General features: G+C 43.4%; 1 protein-coding gene across 1 annotated transcript; it reads right to left on the reverse strand.

Moving 5' to 3' along the window:
• Positions 1–2054: 2054 nt before the first annotated feature.
• LOC133914162 (zinc-finger homeodomain protein 11-like) lies at positions 2055–3216 on the reverse strand. Its single transcript, XM_062357303.1, has one exon. The coding sequence runs from the start codon at positions 2917–2919 to the stop codon at positions 2221–2223; it is 699 nt and encodes a 232-aa protein (XP_062213287.1). The 5' UTR covers positions 2920–3216; the 3' UTR covers positions 2055–2220.
• Positions 3217–15238: the final 12022 nt, after the last annotated feature.

The following is a 15238-nucleotide window of genomic DNA, read 5'->3' on the forward strand; positions in this document are numbered from 1 at the left end:
TTTCCTTCGAACAAACAACTATGAGATTTCATTGGCAACCACGTGAACCTACATCCTAATTTTCATCCGAAAGAAAAACCTACATCCTATCGTAATTAACCCATAATACGATAATACTATAAGAACATGTCTCTGGAGGTTGATATGCTGCAGGTTTTATTAATTGTGTGCTAGATGAATTTAGGTGAGATGACTGTATTACTTATATTTATACTAATCATGTGCTTATAAGGAACAAGGTGCAGATGGATCAACACATCCAATTTCTCAAACCAAACACGAAAATTAGAAGTGAGATGATCCATCACCACCTTACTCCTAGAACCAAACACACCATAAGTGGTTCACGCACTATAAACCTATCTGTTCATAAAACTGTGTGCTGATACAGTACTTACCAAAACTATAATTCATGTAAGATCTCACTAAATTCTCATACATTCTATGTAACATTCATATCATAGCACTGAACAATTATTTTGGAAATCCTTCAATCTAATATTTTGTTAATTTTGATTTAGTTTCTCTTCTTAGAAATCCTAATTTACTCCCTCCAATCATAAATATAAATTTATATAGCTTTCTCCCATATGAACCAAATATATATAAAGTCCATTAAAACTCTAATAATGTACATTTTTCTTTCATTCTTCCATGTCCGTTCCTACTTAAATATACCACAATCAATGCAGTAAATTTGACACTCATATTAGCTAAGCAATAATTGATAGACAATATGATGATCATTATACCCCTCACCTTAATTCTTGTGCACAAATCTAAATTAATGGACTTACATTTAGGATCGGATGGAGTAGTTCTTTTAGTTCAGTTAATTTGTGCTGCCCCCTGATTTGGATTATTTCCAAATAAGTATGGCAACATAAAAAAGAAGACATTTCATCAAAAGTACAACCGCGGGAGCATATAAGTCATCTCAAGGGAGAAAAAAAAAGGAGGTAAGCAAACATCAGGGAAAAAATTGAATAATAGCACTGTGAGATAATTGAACTATATATTAGGAATAGTACTTCAGTGACGATACATCATCTATTATCTTACTAATTGGCCAAGAAAAAAAAAAGGATTCCTCCTTCACTCTCTCAAGTTCTACAAATTACCAAGTTAATCAAAAAGAAAAGAGAGCAAAGTGTACATATACTTATCTATAAATTCCCCACACGCGATATCACGAAAAAATTAATCCAAAGTTCCATATACATGCTTCTCTATTACTCACATATACCATTATTAAAAAATTAAAGCCAAGTGCCGGTAAAAAAGACAACAAAATTTTATTAACGTATAAGTTCGTTTCACCTTGCAGGATGGGACAAGGCACAACACATAGATAGTAGATGGTGTAGCCACAACCTAAAACGACGATAAGAGACACCGATGAAGCTGTGGATCATGACAGTGCAACCTTGAGGAGGCAAGATTGAGCCAAACTTGCGGTCGGAGAAGAGTATGGTTTGTGTCATTTTTATGAGCGAGTGACAATAAACCGCACAATTGTGCGGGGCACCCCGCTAGTCCTTCGGATTCGAGATGGCATTTCACGAATTTTCTGTACGGTATTTCACGGCATTCTTCATAATCTGATTGGCATTTCATGAATTTTCTCAGAGGCACTTCCTCATCAAATTCCCCGAAAATTGCATACATACATGTACCGATGTGAATTTTAGCTATGACTAGGACACTTTGGTAGGCCTCTCAAGCATTTTTCCTGTCTTTTTTAGGGCATATTGAATGTTTCTGTAGAATGGAGTAAAATTAAACGTAATTACAGAAAGAAGCAAATCCATTTTGAGTTTTGAGGCGAGTTCATCTACCCTACAAGCTACAGGCCTCCAGCTTGCATGCATAAACTCGCATGCCTGCTAGATATGTGAACTGAACGGGGATTTTCTAGTGAAGTAATTAAAGCATGGACTCTATCTTGAGCTACTAGTAGTTCATTATGTAACTGAACTTAAATTTCATGGTGAAATAGGTAGTAAGACAGGAAAGCAAGAGATAATGAACATATCAATGAATGTGATCACAATAACACAGCATTAGCACAGGCGTTAAAACAATCAATCTCTCATCATCAAGAATCATAAACTCATCGAAGTAAAATTACCAAAAGAGATTAGCAGCAAAGGAGGGGTTAATCATCCATGCATCGATCCCAGCCTAGCCATGCCACCGCGCGCCACGTACGTACTGCGGCTACATGCACATCTCGCTGCCCCTCACCTCCTCGTCGTCCTCGCCGTCGCCGCCCATCGCTGGCGACATGCTCCCTCCGTGACCTCCACCTCCATCGCCACGCGTCGTCGATGACGATGTCTGAGCGGCGCCTCCTCCGCCGACGCCCCCGCTGGCGCCGCCGGCCTTGTGGTTGTGCATCCAGACCTTGAAGACCTGCCTGGTGACCCCGATCTCCCGGCAGAAGCGCGCCACGTCGTCGTCCCCTGGCGCGCGGCCGGGCTCCCGCTTGGGCATCCGCCACCCCAGCCGCTCCGCGAAACGCGCCATGCGCGCCTTCTGCTCCTCCGTGAACTTGGTCCGCGTCCGCCGCCTGCTCCCGGAGCCGAGGCCGCAGTGCGCGCCGCCGTCGCCGCTGCCCATGCCAGAAGCCATCGCCATGTGCATGCCGTAGCCCGGCGGCGCACCGGGGGAGGGCAGCATTGGCGGCGCGTGCGGGCTGGCAGCGCCGGTCGCCCCCGCAACGGCGTCGAGGAACGCCTTCCGGTGGAAGTTGCGGTGGCAGCCGCAGGCTGCGCAGAGCATTGCGGCGGGGTGGGCGTCGTCGGGGGTGTACTCGCAGCAGCCGTCGGAGGCGTAGGTGCCCAGCTTCGCCGCGTGGTTGCGCATGCACTCGCGGTACACCTCCCGCGCCCGCTCCTGCTGCTGCTGCTGCTCCATTTGCGCGCTCTCCTCCTCCTTCTGCCTTCTTCTTTTCTTGGTTGCTTCTTCTGCTCTCTCTCTCTCTCTCTCTCTCTCTCTCTCTCTCACTCACTTACTCGCTCACTACTAGACTAGTCTACTACAACTAGATGTTGTTCCTTGAGCGGCAGCTGTTCAATGCATGCTACGTGGGGAGCTCGAGAGGAGAGAGATCTAGGCCGGGGACATGTGAGCTGTAATATCTTTCAGTTCCTTGCCGGGATGCAGAAGGCCTAATATGATTAGCAGCCCGTACTGTAGTAGTGCATGTGGTGATGAAATGTTGTGGGTTGGCAGTTAGGGGCACGTCGAGATTCGCATGGTTGAATGCTGGGCTGTTCTTGCGATCTCTGTAATCTGGACTGTGATTTAGGACCAGAGCACAGCAAAGGAACATGCAGCACAGGCCACAGGCAAAGTACTGGTTGACTTTCTTTCATGGCTTTTCTGGGAAGGCTGAAGAGTTGGTACTTGGTAGTGCAATGTTTTTGAGCCATATCTTTCGAGATCTACGGCATGTTCGGTTCTAGGATTGACAAATGACAATGTCCGAACTTGCATGGCCAGCATTTTCTTTGCTTCTTTTGTCGAGAATTGGTTTTTTTGTTTAAACGATTTGTTAAACCTATATGGCATCACAATCATACTTGTCAAAAGAAATCTTTTTCCACAACCCGGCCCTCTTTATGTTTAGGATGGTGAGATCTAGTACGAAAAAGTTTGATCCGTGTAAGCAATTGATAGGAGAAAAAAAAAACAAACACTAGCTAACTTAGTTACTGGTTCGATGCCGGTGAAACTTGCCTTAAGGTATCGTGGCAAACGGATAAACATTGACTACAAACCTAACTTCTTGATCATAGATTCATAGTTGTTTGCATATCAATGTTACCTATCCTTGCAAACAAAGCAAAAAAGAAAATATTGTGTTAAATACGAGTACCTTCGTTCTGTATCTGGTTCTCAATGTAAATTCAACAGATTTCTAACAGTATGCATGGCCCTAAATATTACCATGTTAATCCCTGAAGATGAACTTGAAAGTTCATTGATCTTGTATGCTTGAATACTGAAATATGTGATGCCTTTGTTAACCTTTCCCCAGGGGCCCTACTAAATTTTCTTTTCAGTGTTACTGTATTACCAATCGGAACATTCCATGATGTTAATTTTTTGAGGGGGGGGGGGGGACCTCTCCTTCCTGTTTCAAGGAACTCCTTAGACTTTTGTAGCTTGTACATTCTTATGACTACAAGATCATTGGCTCTACCTCATGCCTGTTTAGTATGTAGCGTACGGCTCTACCTCATATGGGACCTTGCCGAATGAGGAATAATCTGGTAGCTCGCTCATGGACAAATAAATGGGGTGGGTAGGCGCCTCCTGCATATGCTATTTTAAGCCCTTGGATCCGGTGTACAGATTAAGGGATATTAATCAAATAGGACAGATGTTTAAATAACTAATCTGCATCGGAAATTGAGTAGTAAAGAGTGCAGCCAGTTCCAATAGTTTGGTCTTTTGTCCTCAAGAGATTAGCTTGGCTTATTTTAATGGGAGTATAGAGAAACATGTGGTACTTATTCAGGGTACTTCATTTATCGACGTGGTCGATCCTTCGCTGCTTGCGTGCTACTCCACGTATCACACTGCAATTCCGGGGATAGAAAAGAACCATAGGTCTTGTTCGAAGCACGAGTTGGTGCTCGTGCTTCGAAAAAAAAGAGAGGAAACAACAAGAGATGGTAGGTAGTTAGATCTCATCTCCCCAGTTGTTTTGCCTATATATTTTTGGATTTTTCACTAGTATAATTAAGTCGGATTTGAACATAGATAGAGTTGTGACCTTTGAAATGAATATCCAGCAAATTGCCCGCTTTGAAACAGCGTTGGCGTTTCAAACTAGACGTTGCACCCGTCCCTCCCCTGGCTAGAGCGAGGTAGAGGGGTCTGCCTGCCAGAGAGTGAGTCCAGCCCGCACGCCGACAAACCCACCAACAGTGCGCAGCAGCTCACACCAGTCGGCACTCACCAGCTGACCAGCAAACAACTCAACACTATCTCCGCACCACGTCGCCGACGCCGAGCTTGACGGCCCTGACACCGTCCTCTCCCTTCCCCATATCCGCATGCTCCCCGGGCCCCGTTTCACGTCGTCCAAAGTCCAAACCCCTGCGCGTGGACCGTGCACGGACGACGGGTTGGCATGGTGGCACATGGGCTCATACGGCCGAGGCGCGCCCTCACGTACGAGCCGACGAGGACCTGGGCGTTGCGGCGGCCGCGCGATGCGCATGGAGGGATGGGGGCGGATCTTCCTCACGCCATGCACGAACTGACCGCCCGGGCACACCAACCCATCGGCCCGAAGCTCCCCTGCGAGGGCGACCCCCGTCGTCGCGGCAGGCCACGGCCGGAGAGCCCACCCGCGCCGCGCAAGGGGAGGTGCGTTGCACTCGGCCGTGTTGGGGGCGTCACGAACTGTCTTGTCTGATCCTATCACGCATTCACGCTCCCGTTGTGGGCTTGCGCCAGGATCCTTTGCAAAGCTGGAAAGGTGCTCCACAGAGAGGGTTCGATAAGGGCTGCAGTAGGCCAGTAGCGCAAGCGCCCTTTTGTCTTCTTGCTGGACAAGGATATGTATTTAGTTGTAGCAAATAAAAGCTTGATCTATGGCCAAAACAACCAAATAACATCAACTCTCATTGTCTAGTTTTGCTGAATAAGGTTAGACAATTCTTGCTTAGCTAGTCTGTGCAAGCAAAGGAGCCAAACACCCCCTTAATTTCGGCTCAAACTGTGAGTCAAGAAGACGTGATATTGTGGCTTATATAAATTCATTCATGTGGTTACAGGTAGGGGTGGATCTTTATTGGGGCGAAAGAGATAGGAGGGAGAAGAAGAGTGAGAGGAATAAGAAGAGGAGAGGCTACCAAAGGAAGAAAAAAATGAGTCCTCTGACAGTCCATTTTGCATCCGCCATTGGTTAAACTGGTTACAGGACAAAACGCCTTCCGTTTGACAATAACATGCAATCAGGTTAGCTGGTGCCGTCGATCTGACCCAGTGTTACTTTTAAGCTTCTTATTCGGAGCGGTTCGAATGTGACAAGCTAGCTAGCCCGGTACGTAATAGATAACATTATTATCGTTCACGCAAACTTGAGATTCTAGTAGTATTGAAAACACACAAGTGATTTTACGCACAGGTGTGTGGTCTCAAACTCTCAATAGGGGGCAGAACGTTCGTGCACGCCACTACGTCGGCACAGTCGTACATATATGTAGTGTAGTGTATGGATCTCAACACGATGCACGATCGACTCAAGAATGTTGTGGTTAGCGCCATGCACGCATGGTTGCATATCGTCACGTACTCTGTTTCGCTACCTAACTAATCTGCAAAATTGATGTGCCAACGAATCAAAGAATGAAAAATACTGATATCTTTCTACTAGCTAGAGCTTTTGGAAGCCTGGAAAAATATCATATCTAGGATTCACAAAGCCAGGCAAGTGTCCCGTGACTCTTTTTTAGCCGATATCTTATACTAGTATCCACTTAAAATGTTATGTGCACTGCAGATCTGATAAGTAGCTTAGATTCTGTCGAGATTATTAATAGGAGGAATTGAGCAATGTACTTGGATGCAGTTCTCGTAGCCCCACCAGGGCACATCACTAGTTAGCTCTAGAAAATTATTATCATAAAAAATCCTTGGTGTCTCGTGCAGCTAGGCTATTACATGTAGAACTTGTTGAGAACATACGATTGCTGTCGGCATTTCACGTACACTCGATAGACAGTTATATTCCTTCAACGACAAACGCAACTTGAGAGCATTTAGCACTAACATGTATCGTGGTAACCACCATCGAGCTGCACCTTGATTCTCGACCGGTAAAGAGGGATGATAATCCTCGTAATATTCATTGCATCGATAGAACCAAAGTCTGTTTCCTGCTGACATGGTATCTCTATTCACTACAACAGGACTAGTCATCCGAATTAGATTATCAGTGTTTGCTAAACTATAATCGACACTGATGAAATATTAATGCCGGTTTGTAACTTCCCATGCTCATTCAATGATTGAGCCGGGGTCGAACCGATACTGATACTCAGTATCAATATCGGCTCTTAGGAAAAATCGGCATTGATACTTCAGTGCTGGCTGTTAATCATGAATCGGCACTTACACTGTTTATCAGTGTTGGTTGTATATATCAGTTGGCACTAATATTTTTTATCAGTGTCGGTTGTAGGTATCAGCCGGCACTGATATTACTTCCTACATATCACTACCCCTTAGCTATCTCCACGCCTTCACTCTTTTTCTCTCCCCATCGTGCCCCTGCCCACTACCTCCTCCTCGTCACATGCCCAGGATCGTCGCGTGTTGGACCACCGCCTCCTCGTCCTCTTCGTGCACTGGCCCGGCACCTCCTCCTTGACGCCTCTTCCTTATTGTGCGCTGGCCCACCGACGCCTCATCGTCATGCGATGGGCTGTCGTCGCCTCCTCGTCCTCTTCGCACATTGGCCTGCCACCCCGTCCTCATCGCACACTGGGCTGCCGCCTCCCCCTCCTCTTCACGCGCTGGACCACTGCCTCCTGCTCCTCGTCGCATCGTCGACGTCCCCATGGCGAGCAGCAGCGACAGTGAAGGTGGAGAGCGTAGTTCCAGGCAGCGTGGAGGCGACCATTGCATCCTATCCAGCCATCCGGGTCCGGGTGACCTCCCTCGCACTCCCGGCCTCCAGATCCTCGATGGAGTATCCATGCCCTACCCGGAAGGGCCACAAAACACCTGGGCTAGTTCTCAAATTCTAGGTCTCCAATTACAGTTAGCAATTTTAGTTAGCAAATTGTAGTTAGCAATTTTAGTTACCCAATTTAGGTCCTAAAATTTGTATTAGCAATTTAGTTGTGTTGTCTTGTTCATAGAGATGTTTTCTAGGGTTTTGGGTTCTTAAAGATTGTGAAATAACAACATGTGGCTAATGGTAATTCAAAGCCATTGTCTTGTTCTTATACCAATGATGATAATTTATGAGATGTTTCATAGGGTTTTGGGTTCTCAAAGATGGTGCGACAACATGTGGCTAATGGTAATTCAAAGATATCAAAGACTATCATTGAGTCATTATCCACATGTGGCTAATGGCAATTCAAAGTTGTATCGTCTTGTTCTTATACAATGATGACGATTTGTGAGATATTTCATAGGGTTTTGGGTTCTTAAAGATGGTGCAACAATATGTGGCTAATGTTAATTCAAAGATGCTGAAGACCATCATTGAGTCATTATCCACATGTTGTTACACCATTTTTTTTTATCAAATTTGAGTTACTAATCATAAACCTATGTAGTAGTCATTATCTGAGGTCAATTTTGACTTAAACTTCAAATGAGCCGATTGATTTGGTATTGGTGTTTTTTTTCTCTGGGTATGTAGATGTACCTGTGACTTGTCCTAGGTACATCTGTATGCTCAGTGATAAAAATTCCTTTGCTAGAAATTATAAGAAGATCAGTTAATATTGTAGGTTACAGTTAATAAATTTTGACACGATTAAGTTCAGAAAGTGGTATGCCAATTGATATGGATGCTTCCTCAACTACAATGGCTATATGATATTATTACAGACATTGGTGGCACCCCACATGTGGTGATGACCATATTGGTTGATAACAATGAAATGAAGATCGATGTCTCTTTCGAGGTTGCAGTACCTAAAGAAGGATATATCACTTTAACAACATCTAGCTCCAAAATAGACCAAAGGTTTATAGATGAAAGATCTGTTATCTATGCGCTTCTACAATCGGCTGACCTGGAATTTGGATACATGCTTCCAGATTATAACTATTTCAAATTGAAAGCACTTGAACAGAATGAGGATGTGCTTGTAATGACTCCTAGGCTCTCGCGGTTACATGCAACTGAAACAATTGGTGATATGAACCTGTAGCTTGTAGCTAGGATTATTTTAATAATATTAAGTTTTTCCTCTATGTTGTTGTTCTTTGCCTGTAGGATTTTTACTGGAATACCCGGATACGCACATATCGTAGCTTGGCTTCAATCTTACATGTTCTTGCACAACACTTGGGGTACACAATATTTGGCCCACAATGCAGGAAGGTTCATGAAGGAAAGTATTAGTCACACCTTGAGTTTCAGTACGATAGCAATGGTTTTGTTATCTACGGAAGTCTAATGGAACTTCAGTTTGAAGCAACAGCTAGTGCGGTCATTCATGCACTGAACCATTTTGATATAATATTTGGAGTTGAAATTTTAGATATGAACTATGCACGCAATGGTCTTTGATGTAATTTTAGAAATGCTTGTAGTTTGAATTAATGTATTAGTGTTTATCATGACTGAAATATCTGTTTATGAGTGAAATATCTATATATGTGCTTGTTATCTATGTTGAATTAATGGATTGAATTGTGAGTGAAATATATGTATATGTGCTTATTATCTATGTTGTTTCCTGGATAAATAGGAACTGAAACAAGTACTAATAATCAGTATCAGTGTCGGTTCATAACAAAAAACCGATACTGATTATCAGTGTCGGTTATATAATAAAGAACCAGCACTGATAATCTACCGATTTATAACAAAGAGCCAGCACTGATACCCATTATCAGTGCTGATTCAAAAATTGACACTGATAGTTCGTGACTATCCATGTCAAGTAATCAGTGTCGGTTCAAAAACCACCACTGATGACGTTTTTGAGTTAGCACTGATGACCATTTCTATAGTAATGATCCTACGTGAATCAATCCTCTTCGAAGCAATGCAACTAGCACTGTTGACATGGCACTTCTCGCCACATCTCATATGTACATTAGTAGTGCTACTGTTACCAGTGGCAGATTTAACGGGCAGCAGGGGGCTTGAGCCCCCTACCGTCCGTCGAACCATGGAGCCCCCCTCCCCCCTCCAGTTTTAGGGGCATGGAAGAGAGAAGTGATTGGAGATGTGGCTGGAGGTTGAAGACAACTCAAGGGTGTGACAATGGGCCGACCAGCGTGAGTTGGGCTACAACCACAAGAACTGGGCCATTGCGTATTTGAGCCCAACAAGGGACATCGAACCCAATAGGCAATAGTAAAAGTGCATCTAGGCCCCCTAAGTGAGTTTTGGCTTATTGATGACAAAACGATTAAGGAACTAACATGCTTTTCTAAGTTATGAATAGGTTTAAGCATTAGTTGTAAAGATAAGTGACATTTGATGCCCGTCAAAACAAATGGAGAATCAACGAAGAGTACTTAATAGGATTTAAATTCTTTTATTTTTGAAATTGAGTCTAGGATAGCCGCTCTATTAAGAGGGTTGCATTTGATTGCTTGGTTATTGTCTCAATGCTCAAGATATCCCTTAGAACCAACTAGTTGAGAGACACAATCACTCACGGACACCGAGTTTATTCTGAAAAAATTCACTGAGTCTGGATACTCCGGTGTTCACCGGTTACTCCGGTACTCAGTATTTAGCCCGGAGTCTCCGAGGTAGACTCCGGCAGAGACTCTCGGTTAGCTCTTAATATTTTTGATAAAAAGAAAAGAGAGATCGGAGTCTCAGGTGTGCACTGGATACTCCGGTACCTGGAGAGACCGGAGGGTTCGGCTAGTCTCCGAACTTAACGTTTTTGGAAGCACTGTCAGGACCGGAGACTCCGGTAATTTAACAGAACTGTAACGGCTAGTTCTGACACGTTCTGTGACCGTTCTAACGCCGTTTTTGGATTTAGGGCCGGATACTCCGGTCAGTTCTGACAAAACAGTAACGGCTAGTTTTTTAGAGAGGGCTATAAATACTCCCACACCCCATGACATTTAGAGCTTGCTGTTGCTAGTGAACTTTAGACCTCTTGAGCACTTTAAGAGCATTCAAAGACCCTCCAACCACCTCTAGTGCAAAGTTTGCAAATTTTTAGAGAGTTTGTGTTCGGAGAGAGTTCAAGCCACTTGAGTATTGAGTTCTTCATCGAGTATTCACTGCGATCATTTCTCTTGAAGCTTTGTGCTTCTAGACGGCAAGGCGTCGCCCGTAGAGCACCCAAAACTTGTGGAGTGCCATGGGAAGTTTGTAAACATCTTCGAATTGAGTAAGAATTTCTAGCTTGATCTTGGTGGTCGCTAGAAGAGGATAGGGTTGGAAAAGACCCGGCTCTTTGTGAGCTCCTCAACGGAGACGTAGGCACTTCTTTGTGAGGTGGCCGAACTCCGGGATAATCTCTCGTGTTCGTATTTGTGCTATTTGCTTTATTGTGTGAATTTTATGATTTGTCATATAAATTGCTCTAGTGATCATCTTGCTAGTGTTAAGTGTTATTCTAGCTCTGTGATATCCAGTAGACCTAGCTTCAACCTTAGATTCTAGCTATTAGCTTTAATTCGTAGTTGTTCTAAAATTCCTGTATAGACCGGAGACTCTAGACTAGACAGGATACTCCGGACCATAAAAAGCCTATTCATCCCCCCCCCCCTCTAGGCACTTTCAAATAGCCCAATACCCCATGGCAAGCCGTAGGCCCAAATCCTCCAACAGGCCAACACCACCCCCAAATCCAGTGGCCTGCTCTCGTCCCTGCCCTACTCGACTGACTGACTCCAGCGTGAGGGCTTGCGTGTGGCGGTGGCGCGATGCGGCAGGGCGCGGTGGTGGTGCGGCAGGGCGTGACACGAAGCAGGGGGCGCAACAGCTCTGGGTGTAGTGCGGCGCAGCGCTACAGGTCGTGAGCACGGCCAGGTGTGGCACCAGCAAGCAGGGCGAGGCTTGGCTTGGACCCAGGCAGGGCGCGGCACCAGAGCAAGCGAGCAACTGAGTAGGTCAGTATTTATAATAACTATGCTTTTAGCAATTAGCATGTGAATATGTGATTAATGGTTCAATTTATGATGGCTACTGAACCAACTGGTTTTTAGAGGCAGCTCTCGGGGGAGCGATCCGAGTTCGAGCCTCGGCGCTCCCCCCGGAGGCGCACACATAGCTCCTATGCAGCTGTGTGAGTGTGGACCTCCTCTTTGGAAAAAAAAATGGTTCAATATTTGTGATAAATTTGTAGATTAAATTTGTAGATTTGCAAGCTGCAACATGTCAAAAAGAACATTACTCACATATTATGCAAGTTCTAGCAATGCTAATACTAGTAGTACTCCACACATCGATGAGAGCACAAATGAACCAAAGAAGCCTAGGGTAGAGTTTAGTTTCTCGGACATAGTTGGCGATCCAGCGAATTACAAACCAATTGATCACATACATTTGAAATTAGAGATCAAGTAAAGAGGGCATATTCTTTAAGTGGTCCAACTCAACCGGTTAATCATACATTATTACATTGCCTCATAGATGGATGCATATGAGAAAGGTTCTATGCGATGTCAAATGATATCTTATCATATTCAGAAGGACCTTACAAAAGCTTGTGCACGACGAGTCATGATGGTGATTATCGATGAGATTGGAGATAGAAACTTCTTTGTGCTTATTGAGGAGTCTCGAGATATAACAATAAAGGAGCAAATGACTACGATTTTGAGGTTAGTAGTCGGTACTTTACTTTGTATTTTTATTGTTTTTTATAATTTCAGATTTTATGTACGTACTAACTTAGAATAAATTGTATTTTGCTTGTGCATGTTTGTGAAATAATGTCTTACTTGCAAAGCATCAAGATGTGATGTAATAATTTAGTGGTATGCTCCATTCTCTATTTCTCCTCTAATGTTCATAACTATTTGAAAGTCATTATTTATCACTAATTTTTTTTTTTATAGATCACTTCTCACGAAGATTAATGAGCTATCGTCACATGTTGTCTGTGGATTTGGTACGAACATATTGCCTATCCATCTTTTATTCCTTATATATTTTTCCCTCATCATTTATGTTTGCATATGAAATTACCTTGAACAAAGAAACCTGCCAATTTTATGCCTGAGATATATTTGAACTTATATTAGCGTAGTATGTTCAGCCCTCTCCCCCTATAATTTTCGTCTGTGTCCACTCCTGATTGTCCGCCCTAGAGAAGTATTATGACCTTGCATGCTAGCTTGACTTCCTCTTTGTACCTTATAACTTTGTAGTTGCATAAATTACTTCAATGAAGAGTGTAACCTTTTTCTTTTTATAGAGGAAATGAAGAGTGTAACCTAATCATGCCGCGGTGTCATAGATCATTTTCCCTTGATGGTCAGTTTGATGGCCTGGCCCATTCCAATTGGATGGGCCTATAATCTGAACTAAATTCTTAGCCAATTCATGTCGAATGGTCCAGGAACTAGGCGTCCAAATTCTCGGCACATCCACTTGGAAACTTGGAATGGGCCATAGATTATGCCAAGCTGTACGTACTACTCCATATGACCACTTCTGCCGTTCAGCCTTGACGATTTTTTCTATTTTTTAATTTAAATTTAAAATTACAAATACATATGTCTGTTTTTAAATTTTGTAATTTTACACTCATGGCTCCTGTTAGAAGGATGATAGGCTACCTGTAGAGAAATTCGAGAATTTGAATGGATGTAGGCTAAGAATTTGTATGATACCGAGTATTGGATCCGTGTATTTTTCAAAACGGATAGAAAATGTTAATGATAATTTGGTGGCCTGCGGACGTACAATTGCCAGTAGGGATGGCAGTTTTCTCTATCATGTCGGGTCCCCACGGGCTTCAGATATAACGGGGGCGAATTCGGTGGAAAAATAGCCTTGTGAAGCTATCGGATCGGGACCTCAACTCGGGTTGGATTTGGATTTGTTTTTTTACCCGCAGGTGTCACTCAAAATCCCGCCCACCTAGCACCCGTGCTCGCCCGCCCTGCCAAGATCGCCCGCTGTGCCGCGCCTGTCCTGCTCGCCCGCGCCGCTCTTTCACTGTCGGGTTTCGGGTCCCCGTCGGGGTCGGGGGTGGAATAGTTTTGCACCTGATATTGATTTCGGATCCAATCGAATTTGACAAGTTGGGTTTTGGATTTAGATCCATTTCAGCAAAACCCGACGGGCATACCCGTTATCATCTCTAATTGCTAGCCGCTGGATGTTCTTTTTAACTGAGCTGTTGGTAGCGTCCTTTCTTTTTTTCTTTTGCCCCCATATTTTCTACGCGCTTTTATGTGAGCTCCAGCTTATTAGCCAAAGTTTTGCCTCCTATTTTTAATTGAACTGTAAGCATAATACGGGTATTTATTTTTTTTCTGAAAAGAATATCCTTTTTTCAGAAGTACGTAAATCATGAATGAATCGCTTGAACCACCATCTTCTTAGGACGAAATTTTCAAAAATCCTAACACAGAATTTGTCCGTGGCAACAACGACCATCTAATTTCCATACCAATGTTCGTACTGGCCAAAAACTGCTGCTTGTTAAAGTACAGGATATCTGTAATAGAAAAATTACTTACTTATTTACCGGCAAATAACAGAGTGGTATGAATGCATGATTCAAACTGAAAAATCATGCTAACCTTGTAACGCAAAGTAACACACATTAACCGATAATATATTAACTTGTGCTTCGAAACATAACACCAAATTTGAGCAAAGCAAGGGCAGATTATTTACTCCGCTGAGCCTCGCTGAACTGAAGAGCTCCCAAATGTCACCCGTATGTTCGCTCATGAGCCAAATTTGTTACCTAGGACAGCACCAGATCAAACAAGGGGAGTGCTAAAAAAAACGCTCCGTCTTAAAATTAGAACCTATTATAGTTTGAAAAAGTCCAACTTTATAAATTTTGACTAGCAAATAGTCAAATTATACGTATATAAAATACAGAAGTTATATTTACATATCCGACTTTCATAGATCTTTTAATATGATATTAATTTTATAAAAATTAATAATATATTGCAAATATAAATTAATAGTCAAAATAAACTTTCAAAACTTTTTTAAATCTCAATACGTCCTATATTTTTAGACGGAGGGTGTATCAAACAAGGCGTGGTAGAGAGACACACGTACGAGAAATCTGTGCTGGGCGTGGAATCGCACGTACCAATGACGGCCAACGATAACGCAACTGTGTCCTGTCCTCCTGCTCGAAGAAGGTTGAGAGAAGCTCAGGCATCTTACATCTAGATCACTACTGCACTACAGTCCGCAGCTCTATGTACTCAACACAACGATTGTGATTTGGATTTTGGGGAACTTATCGACATTGGCGCCGACGAGGGATGACGAGACATTGGACACATGGGATAGAGCGGCACAATATCTGAGCTCCTCTCTGTCACTGATTCATTGCGGGCTTGGGAG

This window comes from Phragmites australis, chromosome 4 (genome assembly GCF_958298935.1).
Source record: "Phragmites australis chromosome 4, lpPhrAust1.1, whole genome shotgun sequence".
Taxonomy (NCBI): domain Eukaryota; kingdom Viridiplantae; phylum Streptophyta; class Magnoliopsida; order Poales; family Poaceae; genus Phragmites; species Phragmites australis.